General features: G+C 48.9%; 7 protein-coding genes across 7 annotated transcripts; 4 read left to right on the forward strand and 3 right to left on the reverse strand.

Annotated features, from left to right (window-relative positions):
• Nucleotides 1–96: 96 nt before the first annotated feature.
• Nucleotides 97–1388, reverse strand: BC939DRAFT_446653 (HAD-like domain-containing protein). Its single transcript, XM_051554991.1, has 2 exons — nucleotides 988–1388; nucleotides 97–902 (listed from the first exon to the last, which is right to left on the reverse strand). The coding sequence occupies exons 1-2, from the start codon at nucleotides 1201–1203 to the stop codon at nucleotides 258–260; spliced, it is 861 nt and encodes a 286-aa protein (XP_051413797.1). The 5' UTR covers nucleotides 1204–1388; the 3' UTR covers nucleotides 97–257.
• Nucleotides 1389–1426: 38 nt separating this feature from the next.
• Nucleotides 1427–3302, forward strand: BC939DRAFT_446654 (uncharacterized protein). Its single transcript, XM_051554992.1, has one exon. It carries the CDS (start codon nucleotides 1722–1724, stop codon nucleotides 3120–3122), a length of 1401 nt encoding a protein of 466 aa, XP_051413798.1. The 5' UTR covers nucleotides 1427–1721; the 3' UTR covers nucleotides 3123–3302.
• An 868-nt stretch (nucleotides 3303–4170) lies between these two features.
• On the forward strand, nucleotides 4171–5985 carry BC939DRAFT_446655 (uncharacterized protein). Its single transcript, XM_051554993.1, has one exon. It carries the CDS (start codon nucleotides 4225–4227, stop codon nucleotides 5701–5703), a length of 1479 nt encoding a protein of 492 aa, XP_051413799.1. The 5' UTR covers nucleotides 4171–4224; the 3' UTR covers nucleotides 5704–5985.
• On the forward strand, nucleotides 5879–7512 carry BC939DRAFT_112093 (MT-A70-domain-containing protein). The gene is made up of 5 exons (XM_051549926.1): nucleotides 5879–6467; nucleotides 6594–6674; nucleotides 6796–6941; nucleotides 7070–7178; nucleotides 7281–7512. Exons 1-5 carry the CDS (start codon nucleotides 6054–6056, stop codon nucleotides 7473–7475), a joined length of 945 nt encoding a protein of 314 aa, XP_051413800.1. The 5' UTR covers nucleotides 5879–6053; the 3' UTR covers nucleotides 7476–7512.
• Nucleotides 7513–7536: 24 nt separating this feature from the next.
• Nucleotides 7537–9543, reverse strand: BC939DRAFT_486616 (uncharacterized protein). Its single transcript, XM_051559331.1, has 5 exons — nucleotides 9165–9543; nucleotides 8919–9058; nucleotides 8616–8745; nucleotides 8202–8476; nucleotides 7537–8093 (listed from the first exon to the last, which is right to left on the reverse strand). The coding sequence occupies exons 1-5, from the start codon at nucleotides 9315–9317 to the stop codon at nucleotides 7643–7645; spliced, it is 1149 nt and encodes a 382-aa protein (XP_051413801.1). The 5' UTR covers nucleotides 9318–9543; the 3' UTR covers nucleotides 7537–7642.
• A 91-nt stretch (nucleotides 9544–9634) lies between these two features.
• Nucleotides 9635–13284, reverse strand: BC939DRAFT_446659 (uncharacterized protein). The gene is made up of 10 exons (XM_051554994.1): nucleotides 12991–13284; nucleotides 12738–12883; nucleotides 12573–12633; nucleotides 12392–12456; nucleotides 11965–12321; nucleotides 11705–11833; nucleotides 11433–11597; nucleotides 11272–11332; nucleotides 11026–11175; nucleotides 9635–10900 (listed from the first exon to the last, which is right to left on the reverse strand). Exons 1-10 carry the CDS (start codon nucleotides 13211–13213, stop codon nucleotides 9747–9749), a joined length of 2511 nt encoding a protein of 836 aa, XP_051413802.1. The 5' UTR covers nucleotides 13214–13284; the 3' UTR covers nucleotides 9635–9746.
• On the forward strand, nucleotides 13277–15042 carry BC939DRAFT_446661 (uncharacterized protein). The gene is made up of 2 exons (XM_051554995.1): nucleotides 13277–13563; nucleotides 14794–15042. The coding sequence occupies exons 1-2, from the start codon at nucleotides 13455–13457 to the stop codon at nucleotides 14916–14918; spliced, it is 234 nt and encodes a 77-aa protein (XP_051413803.1). The 5' UTR covers nucleotides 13277–13454; the 3' UTR covers nucleotides 14919–15042.
• Nucleotides 15043–15249: the final 207 nt, after the last annotated feature.

Genomic DNA, 15249 nt, shown 5'->3' on the forward strand with positions numbered 1-15249 from the left:
TACTTTCTTTGGTTGAAATTGACATGTCCAAAAATACATGCTTCCACAGTATAATTTGAAGTAGAAGCATAGGGTATTCTCTTTTGCACAGTTTCCGCGAACTTGCTGCCACTTCAATAGCTGCTTTATGTCTCATCGATACCACTCTTCTACGCTTCTCTTCAGCGCTATCGTTGCGCAAATAATATCTTGCTTTATTGACCCACTCTAATATCAGTTGTTGCGAAAGGATACACTGGCACTACTTATCACGGCTCTTAAGCCTCCCTCTTCGTGATCTCGATCCACCCATCATCTAGAACCTTAATATTCAGGTCGTTAAAGCTCTTGACAATCGGGCTGGCGCCCGCTTCGATCAAGTGCTCCAGTGGCATCGTCCCTGTGTTCATACCGATCACGGCCTTTGCTCCAGCAGCAACGCCTGCCCTGATGCCCGCAGGTGCATCCTCAAACACCACACAGTCCTTGGGCTCCAAACCTAATTGCTTGGCCGCGGACATGTAACCCTCCGGATGAGGCTTTCCTTGGGTGACATGGGTGGCAGTGACCATGATGGGGGGCGTGGCAAGCCCGGTCTGAATGAAACGTTCCTGTGCCATCTCTAGACCAGCACTGGTGACAACAGCCCAATGTGTTTTTGGGAGGGATTGAAGCAGCTCGATAGCTCCAGGGATGAGAATCATGCCATCTATGTCTTTCAAAACATTTTCCTCCAGTTTGCTGAGGTATGCAGGAGTCTGGTATTCATCTTGAAGGTGCGCAGGGGCCCATTGCTTCATGACTTCAAAAGACGGGCGGCCGTGTGAAGTAGCGATCAAGGTGTCAAAGTCGACGTTGTGATTGTCGCACCAGACCTTCCAATGACGCTCTACAATGACGGTTGTGTCAATGAGAGTACCATCCTATATACAGATGTTGCGGGTCGATCTATCGGTCAGAACGGGATAAGATTTCGATACTTGGCCAGGACTTCGGACAAAAACATACCATGTCGAACAACAGACCGCGGCAACGGATAGGGAACTGGGAGTCATTGGAGGTCATGGCTGGCAAGTCCTGAAAATGAATGAGCAGAGGGTCGAGTTGGTGAATGATGAGTGATGGGTATGAGGAGAGAAAAAAAAGAGAGTGAGAAAAAAAATATGGGGCGTTAGATAGTGTACGTCTGATGACGATCATGTCCAGGTAGTTTTTACCCAGCATCCGAGAAGGTTTTGACGACGGGACAGCCTGTTCGCTTTTGTGTACAAAGATTGTGCCTCATGATGAATCCAAAACACAGCTTGCAGTGGGCGGATAAGGGCATCCACATCGATTGGCCCGATAACACCGAGGCGCTGTGGAGCATCTTTCATCTCGCTGCGCAAAAAAAAAGAGGGGGAACTGTGGGAACTCTTCCTCATCTGCATCATCACATGACTTGTACCCTGAACGCATTTTTCGTTGCTGCTATTGTTTGCTTGACGGGGGCGAAGGGGCAGGGAGGGCGAAAAGACAACAGAAAATAGCCCTGGCACAAGTCCTTCATCATCCATCCTCTTCGTCCTCTGCTTCATCTCCTCTCATCCGGATCAACAGGGCCGGGTCCATGCTCGCCTGGCAGACAACATCACGACCACACCCCTCGCTCTTGTTATCTTGAACACTTTTAAACTTTTTTGCAAATACACAACGACGACTTCGCACAGGCCTCAATTGGATCACACTCTAAACTCGCTCTAATGGCGACCTTCCTCCTGTCCTCGTTACTCTCGCAGCTCTCTTCCAACCAGGCCCAAGATGCTGCTGCTACGTCTGTTCCTCTCTCGGTGTCTACCTCGGACTGGACCTGGAAATGGGTCTCTGAAACTGAGTTCTTCGCGCTCCTGACCTCAAAGTCCACGAACCCACTCTTCCCTCCTCCCAAGACCATCCCCAATGGTCTATTCTTGCTTGTGTTCAGCTTCTGTCTCATTTCCCTGTACGCGCTATTGATATCACCCTACCCACGCACACGGGGAAAGCAGATTCTGGCCCTCCCTCTCCTGACCACAATGGTGCTCCTGCCCCTGTTTTTCACTACTCCACTCCAGATCGTCCACATGGCTATGAGTGTCACCGCGATTGCAGTTGCCACAAGAATGTTCGATCTTTACTATGTCCAGCCCTGGACCGGAGTTCGCAGTCGATACTGCTTAGATGAGGTCGCGAGGTCGAAAAAGGATCTAGATTCAAACCAACACTCCATCATACAGCAGCAGCGTGAATTCGAGACGTTCCTGATCTGGGATAAGCAACGGTTCAAGGTCGAGATGTGGGCACCACTGCGACGGTTTTCCACCAAACAGAAATCTGCACCTGCTTCCCGCTTTCTTCGCTGGCAAGATCTCCTCCTCCAGAGTCTTCTGTACAACATTGTCCTCGACATCGATATCTTCATCATGTCCCATTACACCTCCGAGGAACTGGAAGTGATGCCCATTCCAGAGTATGTGTTCTGTATGATCGCCATAGTCACGTTCATCATGTCCCATATTCTCTGGATCTGCGCCACCTTTGCCCTGATCTACTCCCTAGCCACTCGTCGACCTGTTGATCTCGCGGAATGGGGCATGTTGGCGAACAAGTTACCGTGTTTTGCCCTCACGCCTGCCGAGCTCTGGATCCATTGGCAAACCCTGTTTCGGTACCTCTGGGTGGATCTGGGGTTCCTACCTGTGAAGCGTTTCTGCAAGCAACATCTTGGCCCTGAATGCGTCGGTACTGTCGTTTCCAAGGCCGCTCAAGAGGTTTTGCCTGTATTGGCTGTCTTTACGCTCTCGGGAATATTGCATGCGTATACGGTGTATGCAGCGTGGCGCGAATCCGTTTGGAGCCAACTGTTTTATTTTATACTCCAGGGCGTAGCTGTGGTAGCGACCAAGGCAGTGGAGAGAACATGGTTCGGGAGGAAGATTCGGTACATATACAACAATGGTAGTTCTACCGCTCGGTGGGGACTGCATGGACTGGGGCTCTTGATGATGGCGGTTTTCCATACGTTCACATTGCCCTTTTTCATGGAGCCATATAAGCGACATTCCATGTGGCTCCCGCTGAATGAAAGGAGCGTCCTCTGGTGGATCTATGGCAAAGCAGCATAGAACATAGAAGCTGTTATTCCATAAAAACCAAAATAGACATCATGACCGTGCGTGCGGCGTTCTCACGGTGGAATATCTGTGTTCAACTGTCAACAAAAAATGAAATCCAACCGTTGATCGAATGTTTGCTAAAGTAAGGCGATGTAAACTTGTTATCATTGCGGTACAGGACCTTGAGGCTGAAAAAGAAGACGAGACCTTTTTTCCCAGACTCATGTCCAGATTTAATCGGGATTCCAATGCTTAGTAGCGCGTGGAGGTGAGCAGCTGGTTTGCAAATGAGCAGAATGTGGATTATGGTTTTCTTGGCTTCTCGGCTGTTCCCACTGCGGCTGAGCTCCCTGTCTTTATTATGAATTTCGGCTCGCTCCACACCACATGTCTGAACTCTGAGGTCCATAAGGTATTTTCGAAGCCAAATCATGACGATGTTCTCCTCCTAATGCCAAGCCATGTCCACACACACGTATCGGCTGGTAGACAATGACATGATCTGGTCTTAGCATCTGTATACCCGTGCGATTCGCATACCTCTGACTACTGTAGCAGCCAGTTATGAGGGCAGAAATATACAAGCGTAGGCCTTGTGCAAACAATACACGTCATTTTATTCTCGGGATATGGTATGTTGAGCGTAATGAACTTGATTGTGCTAGAGAACTAAGGATGAGCATTGCTGGCTGTGCGCTATGCGGACAAACCCTGAGACAGCAATTGGACACGGACAAACAATGACAAAAACAGATTCGGCCCTGTCTGTGTTCTTGCTCGTGTTCGTGTTCGTGTGCATGTGCGAAAGTCGGCCTTGGGTTCTCATGGGCGAGGGGGGACCGAGGGTCAATATGTGTCCGGGTTGTGCGGGAATGGATGGTTTCATATTCATATGAGGAGGCAGATTGAGTGGATCAGATTTGGAAAGTGCATTGACAATCCCGATTGTGCGCTTTCTTCCCTGTTTGGATCACATTTCATCATCGCATATGGTGCCAAAAGGGACTATAAAAGGGAGCCAGATCAGCCCGGTCTTTTTTCTTCACTTTTCGATCTTCATCCCCAGACAATCGCCCGCCTTCAACAACACCCTCTTCATCTCATATTTTCCATGGAGGCGCTCACCGCATCCACGACACATCTGCTGTCGACGCTCCACAAGCTGACCGACAACTCCTTCTTCAACTCCCTCCCTCCTTCCCTCCCAGTAACGCCTTGCGTTCTCGCCCAAAAGAATACCTCCCAGATACCCCTACCGGACTCGCTTTATTTCACCATCTTCTTCCTCTTTGGTGGCAGCCTCTACATCCTCCTGCTCCTGCCCTTTACGCTCCATCAGAAACGATGGATAGCCGCACCCCTTACTCTCGGTCTCCTCCTGGCCCCGCTCATCTTCACAGCCACCAACTCGCCCGCACTACAGCTGATCCATGTCGCAGCCTGTGGATGTGTGCTCATGCGTATGATTGACTTGTACTACGTCCGGCCCTGGAGAACAGGCAAGGAGCCGACCATGAACCTCGAGGATTGGTGGACAGAGGTCTGGCAGCCTTTCCGCAAGGTCCCCATGAGTAAGAATCAGATCCAGCGTTATGAACTCGAGCAGCAGCAATCAAGGCTTCGTCGCGAACTGGAGCAGCAGCGGTCATCAGGACCTGTAGGACCCGCCAACAGGAATAACGGCGACACTAAGGCCGAGTCAAATGAGCTGCTCAACCATGCATCCAAAAATAACGACCAAGAGTCTGCACCAACAGCATCTAGCAGTAGAAGCTCTAGCAGCAGCTCCACAAAAGGAAAGCCCGCCAAACAGAGCTACATGCCCCTTACAGATCCTAACCCACAACATTGGAGCGTGTACCTCCCCCGATGGCTCTTCTACGCCGTGCTCATGGACATTATCCCCTTTGGGGTTAGCTTCCTGACCTTTGAGCAGATCGAGTCCTTCTCACTGATCCCCAGGCTGCTCTTCAACACCGCCGTGGGCTCTATGGTGATCTTTGACATCTCACTCGCCAACTATACCATCATGATCATCTGGGCCACCGTGACTGGAGACCTGATCCGCGACACCGAATGGACGATGGTTCGTCACTACTTCCCCGGATTCGCAACCTCGAGCGCCGAGTTCTGGCGCCAATGGCACCATCTGTTTAAGTACATCTGGGTCGACCTTGGTTTCAAGCCCGTCCACCATATCCTCAGCAAGTACGTGACACCTAAGGTTTCGAACCGCAAGCTGGCCAAGGCGGCCGAGATGGTTCTGCCGGTGATGGGTGTGTTCCTGATGTCCGGCTTGATGCACGAGTACATGATGGTGGCCATGTGGCATGGCCGACCGGGCTATATGACAGCGTTCTTCTTGCTCCAGGGTGCAGGCACCATTGTCTCGAAGGCGTTGAACAACACTGTGGGACAGAAGATCACTGTTCCGCCGATGATCCTGATTGCGTTGACCTGGGCCTTCAATCTGTCGACGGCGTCGTTGTTCATGGAGCCCGTTTTCAAGAATCAAGGATACAATATGATAGCGAACCAGAGCATTTTGATCCGCGTGTACAATCTCTTGCGATCCTATGGCGTCTTCTGAGGAGATCGCTTTGAAATCGTTCACTTTTGATACCTTCCAAACTAATTTTTTTTCCGACCATCCTTATGTCCTCCATGTAACCCTTTTTGTATAATAATATATTATGACGAAAAAACAAATAAACGTTGATCTAATTTATCCAAGCTGGTCAATGCAGGATGCATCCATTTCATTTCAGCAGAAATTGTTGACGCGACCGCGTTTTGAATGAATTTTTTGCGCCACCGTCGCGTGTCTAGGAAAGGGGAAAAAAACAAAAACAAAAAACAAAGGCACACACATTCTGTAGACTCTTTACTTTCCCCATTCAGTCTCCCTCCCACACACACGCATTCAGACACCTTGCCAACATGTCGCTGTTCGATGAAGTGGTCATGACCGATAGCGGCAACGACTCCGAGTCTGGGCATTCCTCCTCAACCGGCGCTGGCGGAAGCGGAAGTGGAAACGGTGGTCCTAACGGCAACGGCAACGGCAACGGCAGCGGGCCTCTCTCCCCCGCCGCCCTTGCGGCACTCTCCGCCAGCGGTCGACTCATTAGACTACTCGCCCGCGAGAAAGAGCTCATCGCGACACTGGAGCAACTCACACGGGATATTGAACAGCTAGAAAAGGCGCCCAGTCATGACGAGGACGAGACGAAAGCACAGGCTGGAGGAGAGGACAATGAGGGCAATGAGGATGAGACGGATGACTTGGAGGAATTCGAGGCGCCGGAATGGTGTGTGCCCATCAAGGCGAATGTCATGACTTACGATTGGGATGTGAGTTCAGGGGAAAAGGGGAAAAGGGGAAAAGGAGAAACTTTTTTTTTTTTTTTTGTCCGACTAGGGCAGGAGAACTTGGATGTTAAAAGAGTGCCCTTCTTTCTTTTTTTCGGGTTCTAATAGAGTCTTGCTGCAGAGTGCCAGTTCGACGTAATCTTGATGGATCCACCATGGCAGCTGGCTACCCACGCACCTACTCGAGGAGTAAGCTATCCTTTGCTCTGGGAAAAATAATACTAATACTCAAGCTGTGCATGAGCGCATGGGTCCCATTGCGTGAACTGACGAGGGTCGTTCCTTCTTCTGTCTCTTTGTTCTTTCATAGGTCGCTATTGCATACCAGCAGCTCCCAGACATCTGCATTGAGGAGTTACCGGTACCAAAGTTGAGCTCGAACGGATTCATCTTCATCTGGGTCATCAACAACAAATACGCCAAAGCTTTTGATCTAATGCGGAGATGGGGATATAGGTACGCCAGCTACTCATCAGCCCGAAAGAAACAGGACTTGTCGTTCGGGCCGTATCTTTTGGATCGAGGTATCCCACTGACGCTCGCTACCGATCCTTCTCAATTTCTTCTTCTTCATCGGCAAATAGTTACGTGGACGATATTACATGGGTAAAACAGACAGTGAATCGGAGGATGGCTAAGGGCCACGGATACTATCTTCAACACGCCAAAGAGACATGTCTTGTCGGAAAGAAGGTACGAACTTGCTTAATGAGCTCGTCACATATCGATCGAATGCTACAAAATTCGATAGAGAATAACTCTTTTTTTTTCTTCTCCGCGGCTGATCTGCTGCAGGGCGAAGATCCGCCTGGATGCAGGCACTCCATCGGGTCGGATGTAATTTTCTCGGAGCGTCGTGGACAGAGTCAGAAGCCCGAGGAGCTCTACGAGCTCATTGAGGAGCTAATTCCCAATGGCCGGTACCTTGAAATCTTTGGGCGTAAAAACAACCTTCGGGATTATTGGGTTACAGTCGGAAACGAGTTGTAGAGGACGCGAGCCAAGAATAAAGGTCGTTGAAGTGCATCTGAAAGTTTTTTTTTTTTTTTTTTTTTTTTTTTGGTGGAATTGTACCGTATATGTCGTATATGTGGATGAACAACGAAGCTATAATATTGAATCTATATACAGATGGACCAAGTGCGAAAAATGCCCTCCTAATCCGCCATTTTACCATCAGGATTGCTCTTATAAAGAGGGAGACCCGTCGACTTTGAGGGATGCGACGCCGGTGTGCTCAGCTCGATCACTGCATCGCCACCGCCCGAGGCCGTTACTGTATCTGGGATCTCTGGCTTTGTTGCTGTCGAAAGCGACGATCCGTTCGCAAGGGCAAAGTTGCGCTGTGCCTGATCCGTCTTGCTGTAGCTGTACAGCAATCCTGCAACAAAGCCAAAAAAGATGCCAAAGACATTACCAAAGGTCGCGGGGTCGCCAAGGAACAGGATGCCGCTGGCCGCAACGGGCAGCTTGTTGAGTGCGCCGACCATGGAGTAGGTCGTTGATGAAGTGCAGCGGACGCACCAAGCGCTGCCGTAGGAGATCAAGAAGGAGGAGACGCCCGAGAGTAGCATGGAGATAATGAGTGCAGATCGAACATCCGGAGTACTAGATCGTTCACATCAGCAGAATTTAGGATAAAGAATATCAGTCATTGCCTTCCGCTCCTTCCTTCCCGCTCTTATTTCTGTAGGCCATGAAAACACAGGAACTTACAAAGTCCTTTCAATCGCACCTGATGTCCAGCCTTCGAGACAAAAGCTGAGTATCAACATGACGGGCAGACTCAGCAAATTGTTGTAGTAGACCGTATCGAAGTCCTTGAAGTTGAAGTGCTTGATCCTCTTACGCATGTAGAGCACATATCCTGCAGATGAAAGACAGTTGAGTGCCATCCAGAAATATCCTGGGTTGATCTGAACCAGTTCCGCGGGGTCCTTAGGTACAAAAGAGCTGATATCTGACCATCCTGCAATCACCGAGGAGAGTACCTATTATTGCAAAAAAAAAAGAAAAGAGATGGCGTATTGGTGGTAAGAGTACTGGAGGCTGAATTTGGGCTGTTGTCTGTTGCAAATTTCATTTTGCTCCACATGGGCATAACGCATAGTTGGGCCAAAGTCCACTCACCATAAAGGCAAAGCTCAAGAGCATTAGGGGGGTGACCTTGCTCCCGAACCAGAGCACTTCACCGTACGCTATGAAGATAATGGTCAAGTTCTTGAAGATCGTGTACACCGGGATGCTCAGGAACTGTAAACTGATTGTTGTGGAACAGAAAAAAAAAATCGATAAAAGCATCGTGTGAGAACCATGCATGATCGAGTAAGGAGATGTCGGGCATGTCGATATCGGATGTTTGATCGCGAAATATCAAAATCCAACAAGAGTGCGATAACGATCGCACGGAGTAATAATGTATGCATAATGTACCTCTTGCTTCCGGTGTAAATCATGGCCACAAGGGCAAGAGAGATCGGGAACCACTTCTTGGCCTCGTTAATGTCCAGTCGGCGAAATGTAATCAGATTCAATCTCTTGAATACCAAGAGCAGGAAGATTGCAGCCACTGCCTATTTCAATAAAGACAGCACTTTCAGCATGATTCCAATTCGATTGAATCCAGCTCAAATGAACCCAGAAACAACATGTTGACTGGGGCTGGCTGGACTAACTTGCCTGGATAGCGAGCAGCAAGAAGTTCATATTAAAGTCGAACTGGGAGAGCACCATCTTGTTGGTTACAGTCATGAGAATACTGGATGAACAGTAGGCGAGAATGCTGAGCGGCGCCGAGTTGGCAATTGAGCTCTGTGGAGGCATCGCCGTCATGGTTCTATTCTTCTGTCCCTTGTTCCTGTTCGCTATTTGCTTTGTCCGACTGTTGATGATACCCCGTGCTTGCAACCGTATTCCCTCGGTGTCCTTTATCTTTGGTATATCTTTGTTGTCCTGGTATATGCTGGTTGTCCGAATGAACAAAAAAAATGTGTCGATGGGATGAATGTAAAAGAGGAATGAAATTTGAAACGAAGGAGGATGTAAAGTGAAGTAAGAGAGCGACCACCGATAAATGAGCACGCATTGTAAATAACCTTTAAAAGATTTGCTGGCCCAGGACAGAATCAGCATATGCCACGTCTTCAACACCCATTTTCCATCCCACAGGCACTTTTGTATCGTTCCCTCCTCGCAAAGGACATGTTAACATTGATAGCTCTTCTTTATTCGAGTAAAAGACAGTTTATGCAAGGGCTCATGCTATCGTGCTATTGATGGTTCTTCTCGGTCGATCGCCCGGCAGTTATGTCGTGCTGGGTTAAACATCAGTCGGCTGCAGAACTGGCACCGTAGATAGCCCCTTGACTGCTCGGGCAGAACCAGCCTCGGTCGATCATGATATACCCGGTACCCACGCTCACTCGAACTGCTGTCGGAACTGCTCTCTCGACGACTGTGGCTCCGACTGCGCCTGCTTGGGCTGCTTCTGCTGCTTCTGCCACTGCTGCTCTGGCTCTGGCTCTGGCTCTGGGTTTCACTTCGACTACGGCTTCGGCTTCGACTGTCCGTGACGCTCTCAGTGCCTCTGTGCTCATCCTCAGACGCCGTATGAAAACTTTCGTCGCTGCTTCCTGTACTCCTTGTACCCCTACGCTGCATCTCCCGTCCTCTCCCTCTATCCCGACTCACAGCCTCACTTGCCCCTCTCATATTATTCCGACCACGGCCTTCCAGCCTATTCACATTATGACGCGGTGCGTTTGGTCTGTGGGTCCGAGCACTTCCAGTCCAGTTTTCGCTTTCGGTTCCGCTGGAACTCTCAGACTGGCTTTCACTTCCGGACTCGTCTTCATTCGTTTCGCTTGAACTGTCACGCTCTTGAGATGTTCTACGTGACGGTGGGCTCTTTGAGTCAATGACGCGCCTAGAACGACGACTACGAAATCTCTTGTTTGGATTAGGTCTTTGAGTCTGCATATTGTTCCCGCTCTCGTGGCTAAAGCTACCATATAGCGGACCCGTCTCCCTCTTCCGCGAGTCTTTCACGGGACCCCATTGTGCATGTTCGAATTGCAACAGCACGCGTCCAGTGTCGTGCACTTCCTGTTTCGGTGGTGGATCAAGTTTCAGTGAAACACGACCACTTTCGAGTACTTCAACAGAGTCCTCTTCCTCCAATGCATCAGCGTTCTCAGGCGCCCTGATCGATGATGAACGCGTATCCTCCTTCGTTGGTCGTCTCAAATACTCCATATGTATGCTAGTGGTGCTGGTAATGCTGGCGGTGGTGGTGGCGGTGGTGCGTCTGTTCTGAGTTCGCTGCATTGGCGGGTCTGGCACGGCTCGTGTAGCAAGTGCTGGGGCATTGCGGCGGGAGGATCTGGTTCTATGGCTAGTAGACGTGGAGGCTATTTCTACAATAAATACGAAAAAAATATGTCAATAAAGGCATCACTGTCTCCTAATATGTAATACCAGTTCGACAACATGAGGCAAAAACGATGTGCAATGAAACACGCGCAAAAAAGACGCTACGTACCTGGCTGCGATTCCAGTTTCTGTGGTACTCTTCGAATCAGTCTCTTGTTCTTGGGTATATTCACGTTTTGTGGTGCGCGTTGGGGTGAGGGTTGCAGCTCTCCAGCCTTTAATGTCCAGTAAAGTTGAATGTTGAGAGTCGGACGAGTACCTATAAGAGAAACAGTTGCTCGAAGACGTGAGTAACATCAACCATACAATATCTGCGAATTTACGAACAATAAAGCTGGCGTTAAGATGAACTTACTACTGCTTGGTCTGGGCGCATTCGCCTGTCGCTTTTGGGCTAAATAATCCATGACTAGTGCCTGTTGTGTATATGGATCAATACGCAGTAGTTAAGAAAGAGCATAATACCAATGACGCTAATAACCACAGAGCCAACCAAAAGACTAGATGGTAGCTTGCCTCGTCCTCAATTGATGCAAGGTCGTGCTGGATCAGATGTTGCTTGACTTCTCCAATGAATTCCTGCGTCGAGCTGCATAATGAGTTGCAAACAGTGACCAGACATTCTGGGAGTGGGCAGTCGAAAACATCTGCTTCGGACCATCCAGAGCCACCTTGGAAGTACTGCTCAATACAACAGTTTAAAAAAAAAAAAAAAAAAAAAAAAAAAAAGCATTAGAAAAGCGGTGATTGGATTGAGTTCTGCATTCAAATCGAGAGACTCCACATACGGTGGCCCAAACAAGCGTTTCAAGCTCTTTGCTCAGAGTCTCTTCCATGGGCAGGTCCACAGGATGATTTGGACAGACATCGCTGGCGCATGGAGCTGGCAGCCGTTCGTATGGTTCCTGAAAAGTGTCCTGCATGGGTCCACAGCAAAGGGAAAGAAGGTTAAGAAGGTGCCTTGACAATAAAAGTACTGGAACAATAGACCCGGAGTCCTGTGGTGCACATAATCACGGTCAAAGCCGCACAATCCCTCCACACTTACCACTACGGGCTCCTCGTGGTCCACATAGCACCCAATGTCATAGTTCTTTGGAAGAGCAGCCACGGTTGGAGAGTCGAGTGAGGCCAGTTCTCTCTGTTCCCATGCCGCGGTGTTATGGCTGTTTGAGAGCGGGGGATCAGCAGGGATCTGCAATGGCATCGCTATGATGGGGTTTGTATCCCTGATAACCTTTAGGCTTCCATTCCAGGTTGCTGCGGCCTTCTCTTCAATCCACTGTCTGTAAAATGCACGCTTCTCCAGTTCTGTGTCCGAGGCACAGAGATCGATCATACGGTCCCGATACTCGCTCAATTTTTGCTTCACGTTGGATTCGGACTGATCAAGAATCTCTGCAACCTGCACAATGAAACAAGAGGGTTAGATTTACCCCAATATTATCGGTTTAAATAGCCATAATCTAAAGTACCTTGGGTACTAGCGCAGCCAGGTCGTCCTTGATGTCAAGCTTGAAGACTGCGTGAATGATAGCATCTAGCACCATGTCAACATCGTTTTGATGAGGTATTAATTAAAAACCTGGTATACTATTGATATGTTCGTGATAAAACAGCTGCCTTCTTCTCGGGGTTTGAGTCAATTTCACCAACCCAAATAACAGCAAACATCGACCAGAGGTTCGAAATAGCACTTGTACGATTCGTGGACACTCTACAGATAATCCCAATAGATCCGGACAAATGAGTAAGTTCAATTGACTTTGGCATCATCTACAGACAGCAATTGGCGCAGACAACACAGCATGAGCTCCTTACCTGAATCTGATACCAGCAGACCTTTTCTGACATGACCCAAAAGACTGGGCGCATTGGATTAGTGGGATTGAACTCGTGTGCCCACTCCACTACTGACTCTGCCTTGACATGAACCATTGCCTTGTTCGAAGTGGTCTTTTTGCGGTCTAGCGTCATCAACAACAGCATGAATAACATATCCATGTATTAGCCACCCATGACATTTACAAAAAAGCTTTGCCTTGCAGCCATGCAAGGAGGCGGGTTTTGTTACCTTTGGCATAGATAGTGTCGCTGACTTGAACGCAACCCCTGACTTTAAATGGACCTGAGAGTCTGAGAGTGTCTAGGACTTGGGGAATGGTGCTGGTGGCATGGTCGAGAACCTGGACATTGTACAATTTCCGGTGGGGTAAATCGTAGGAAGATCGGACCTTTTTTTTGATGGATTTGAAGACCGTGACATCGATCATCGGCTCATCCTGGTCCTCATCCATGGCCTCTTGTCGAGCGACAGGTGCGTCTGCGAACGCCTCGGGCTGTGTGTAAGTGAAGAAAACCCGTTGGCTGCTCAACGCGAAACCAAAAACACACACAAAAAAAGTTGGAGTGAAAGCGGCTAGATATCACGTGTACAAGAGAGCTCAAAAGGGCGACTTAAATTGAACAAGCAGCATGTACAAAAAAAGACAATTTTAATTGCCCATGTAGGCGGTAAGAGATATCAACTAAGCAACGATGAGAGGGCCGACCAACGAAAAGAGAGAACAATTGTGTATGAGAGGCGGTAGTAATGCAGGTAAACTTCTGGAACAAGAGCACCGGTATGCTCTAGTGAAAGAAGGGTCTATTCACATTTGCGAACACAAAAGAATGGATACAATTGACATTTAGACAACAGACTGCGATAGTTGTGTTGTTCAAAAAAAATAAATGTATTTTAGCCTACTGTTTGTTGCATGCATGCCATTGTCTCCCCTTCTTCCCTGCAAAAAGTCTTTTTTCCTTTTCTTCTTCCCCGTCTGGTCTTCCTCCACCTCCACCTCCACCTCCACTTTCGCCTTCGCCAATCTTCCTGACATCATATAAACATACCGCTCTTTTCAATTAATCGTCTCCCTCATACCACCTTCGCTGACTCATATACATCCGTCTCTTCTTCCACCTTGTGTGTGTCTGTAAGAGATCCCTTTGCCCCTCTTTGCCATCTTACACATCCTTACCCCACACCTTGTCCTGCCAAACACACACTTTTCTCTATAAACTGATCCTTCAACAGATCGAGGCATGGAGCCTCAGGATCAGGCCAAGCCGGCCCATGCTCATCTCCCACACACTCTACCGCTTGACCTCGACCGAGATCTCCTAGCTGCTGACGGCGCAGCCTACGATCGTCAATCGCACAATGTCTCACTGACGAAGGACCACACTGAACTCGATCCTACTTCCTCCTCGTCCTTGCCCTCGTCCTCCCTCACCACCAACCCCAGCACCACCGGCGCAAAGATCCCAAGCAACAGTAGTACCAGCACAATTGCAGGTTCTGGCAGTGTAAACCCCTCTCGCACACTCTCATCCTCGTCTCTACCGATACCGTCTTCGCCTCTACCTCCTCGCCTACCAGGGACTCCGCCAGCAAACCCCCCACCGCGCTTCTTCACTAGACCTTATCGACGCACAGTAGACCACCATCACCACACTCATCATCACCATGGTCCAGTCCATGGGTCAGCACACAGTAGCGGCCAGAATAGCTCGAGCATCGGCGTACGATCTGCGTTCAAGGACTTTGTTATGCCAGCGCAAATCATCCTCGTCTGCTCCATCCTCAATGCGCTCTGGCCGACTCTGCTCCGAATTGTAACGACCACACTCGAATTTCTTGCCCTCGTCCTGTCCTCGTACAGCGCCTGCGCTCGTCGCAGCGACGAATGTTACTTTCTAGAGCCGTTATTCCATGATGGACAGGAGGCTATCTATGTCGGAACTATTCAATGGACTCTTCGTAGTATCTTTGGCATCCTCTTCCTGAGTGGCTTTTATCTTGTGGGCAGAAAAGTACAAAAGGTAAGCATGCCTGTGTATACGATGGAGGCGAGGGAGAAGGAGAAAAGGACTCATGGGAAAATAAGACTGGTGTTTATGGTGTCTGCGTTGTCTGGGATTCAACAGCAGCAAAAGGGCGTGCACAAAGTCTCTTAATTGTGTGCTGATCTCAGGGACTCTTCGATAAAAAAGGAGAAGGATGGTCCCAGGAACACCGACTGCTAATGGACTGGCTGGTTATATGGTTTACACGATGTACTCATGTCCGCATCGGTGCCGTATGCTCCTTTTTCATGTGCAAAAAAAAAAAAAAAAAAAAAAAAAAAAACTTGGGGAGAGGGACGATGAATTAAAAGGTATCGAAGTTTATCAAGACTATTCTTTGTCTTAAGTTATCCGGACACAAAACAACCATGAATCAAGGTGCAATTCTACAGCAGAGTCCGAGGATAAGACTCAGACGGGGCGGGGCATGGATGTATACATT

Source organism: Gamsiella multidivaricata, assembly GCF_025024155.1.
Source record: "Gamsiella multidivaricata strain RSA 2152 chromosome Unknown BC939scaffold_21, whole genome shotgun sequence".
Taxonomy (NCBI): Eukaryota; Fungi; Mortierellomycota; class Mortierellomycetes; order Mortierellales; family Mortierellaceae; genus Gamsiella; species Gamsiella multidivaricata.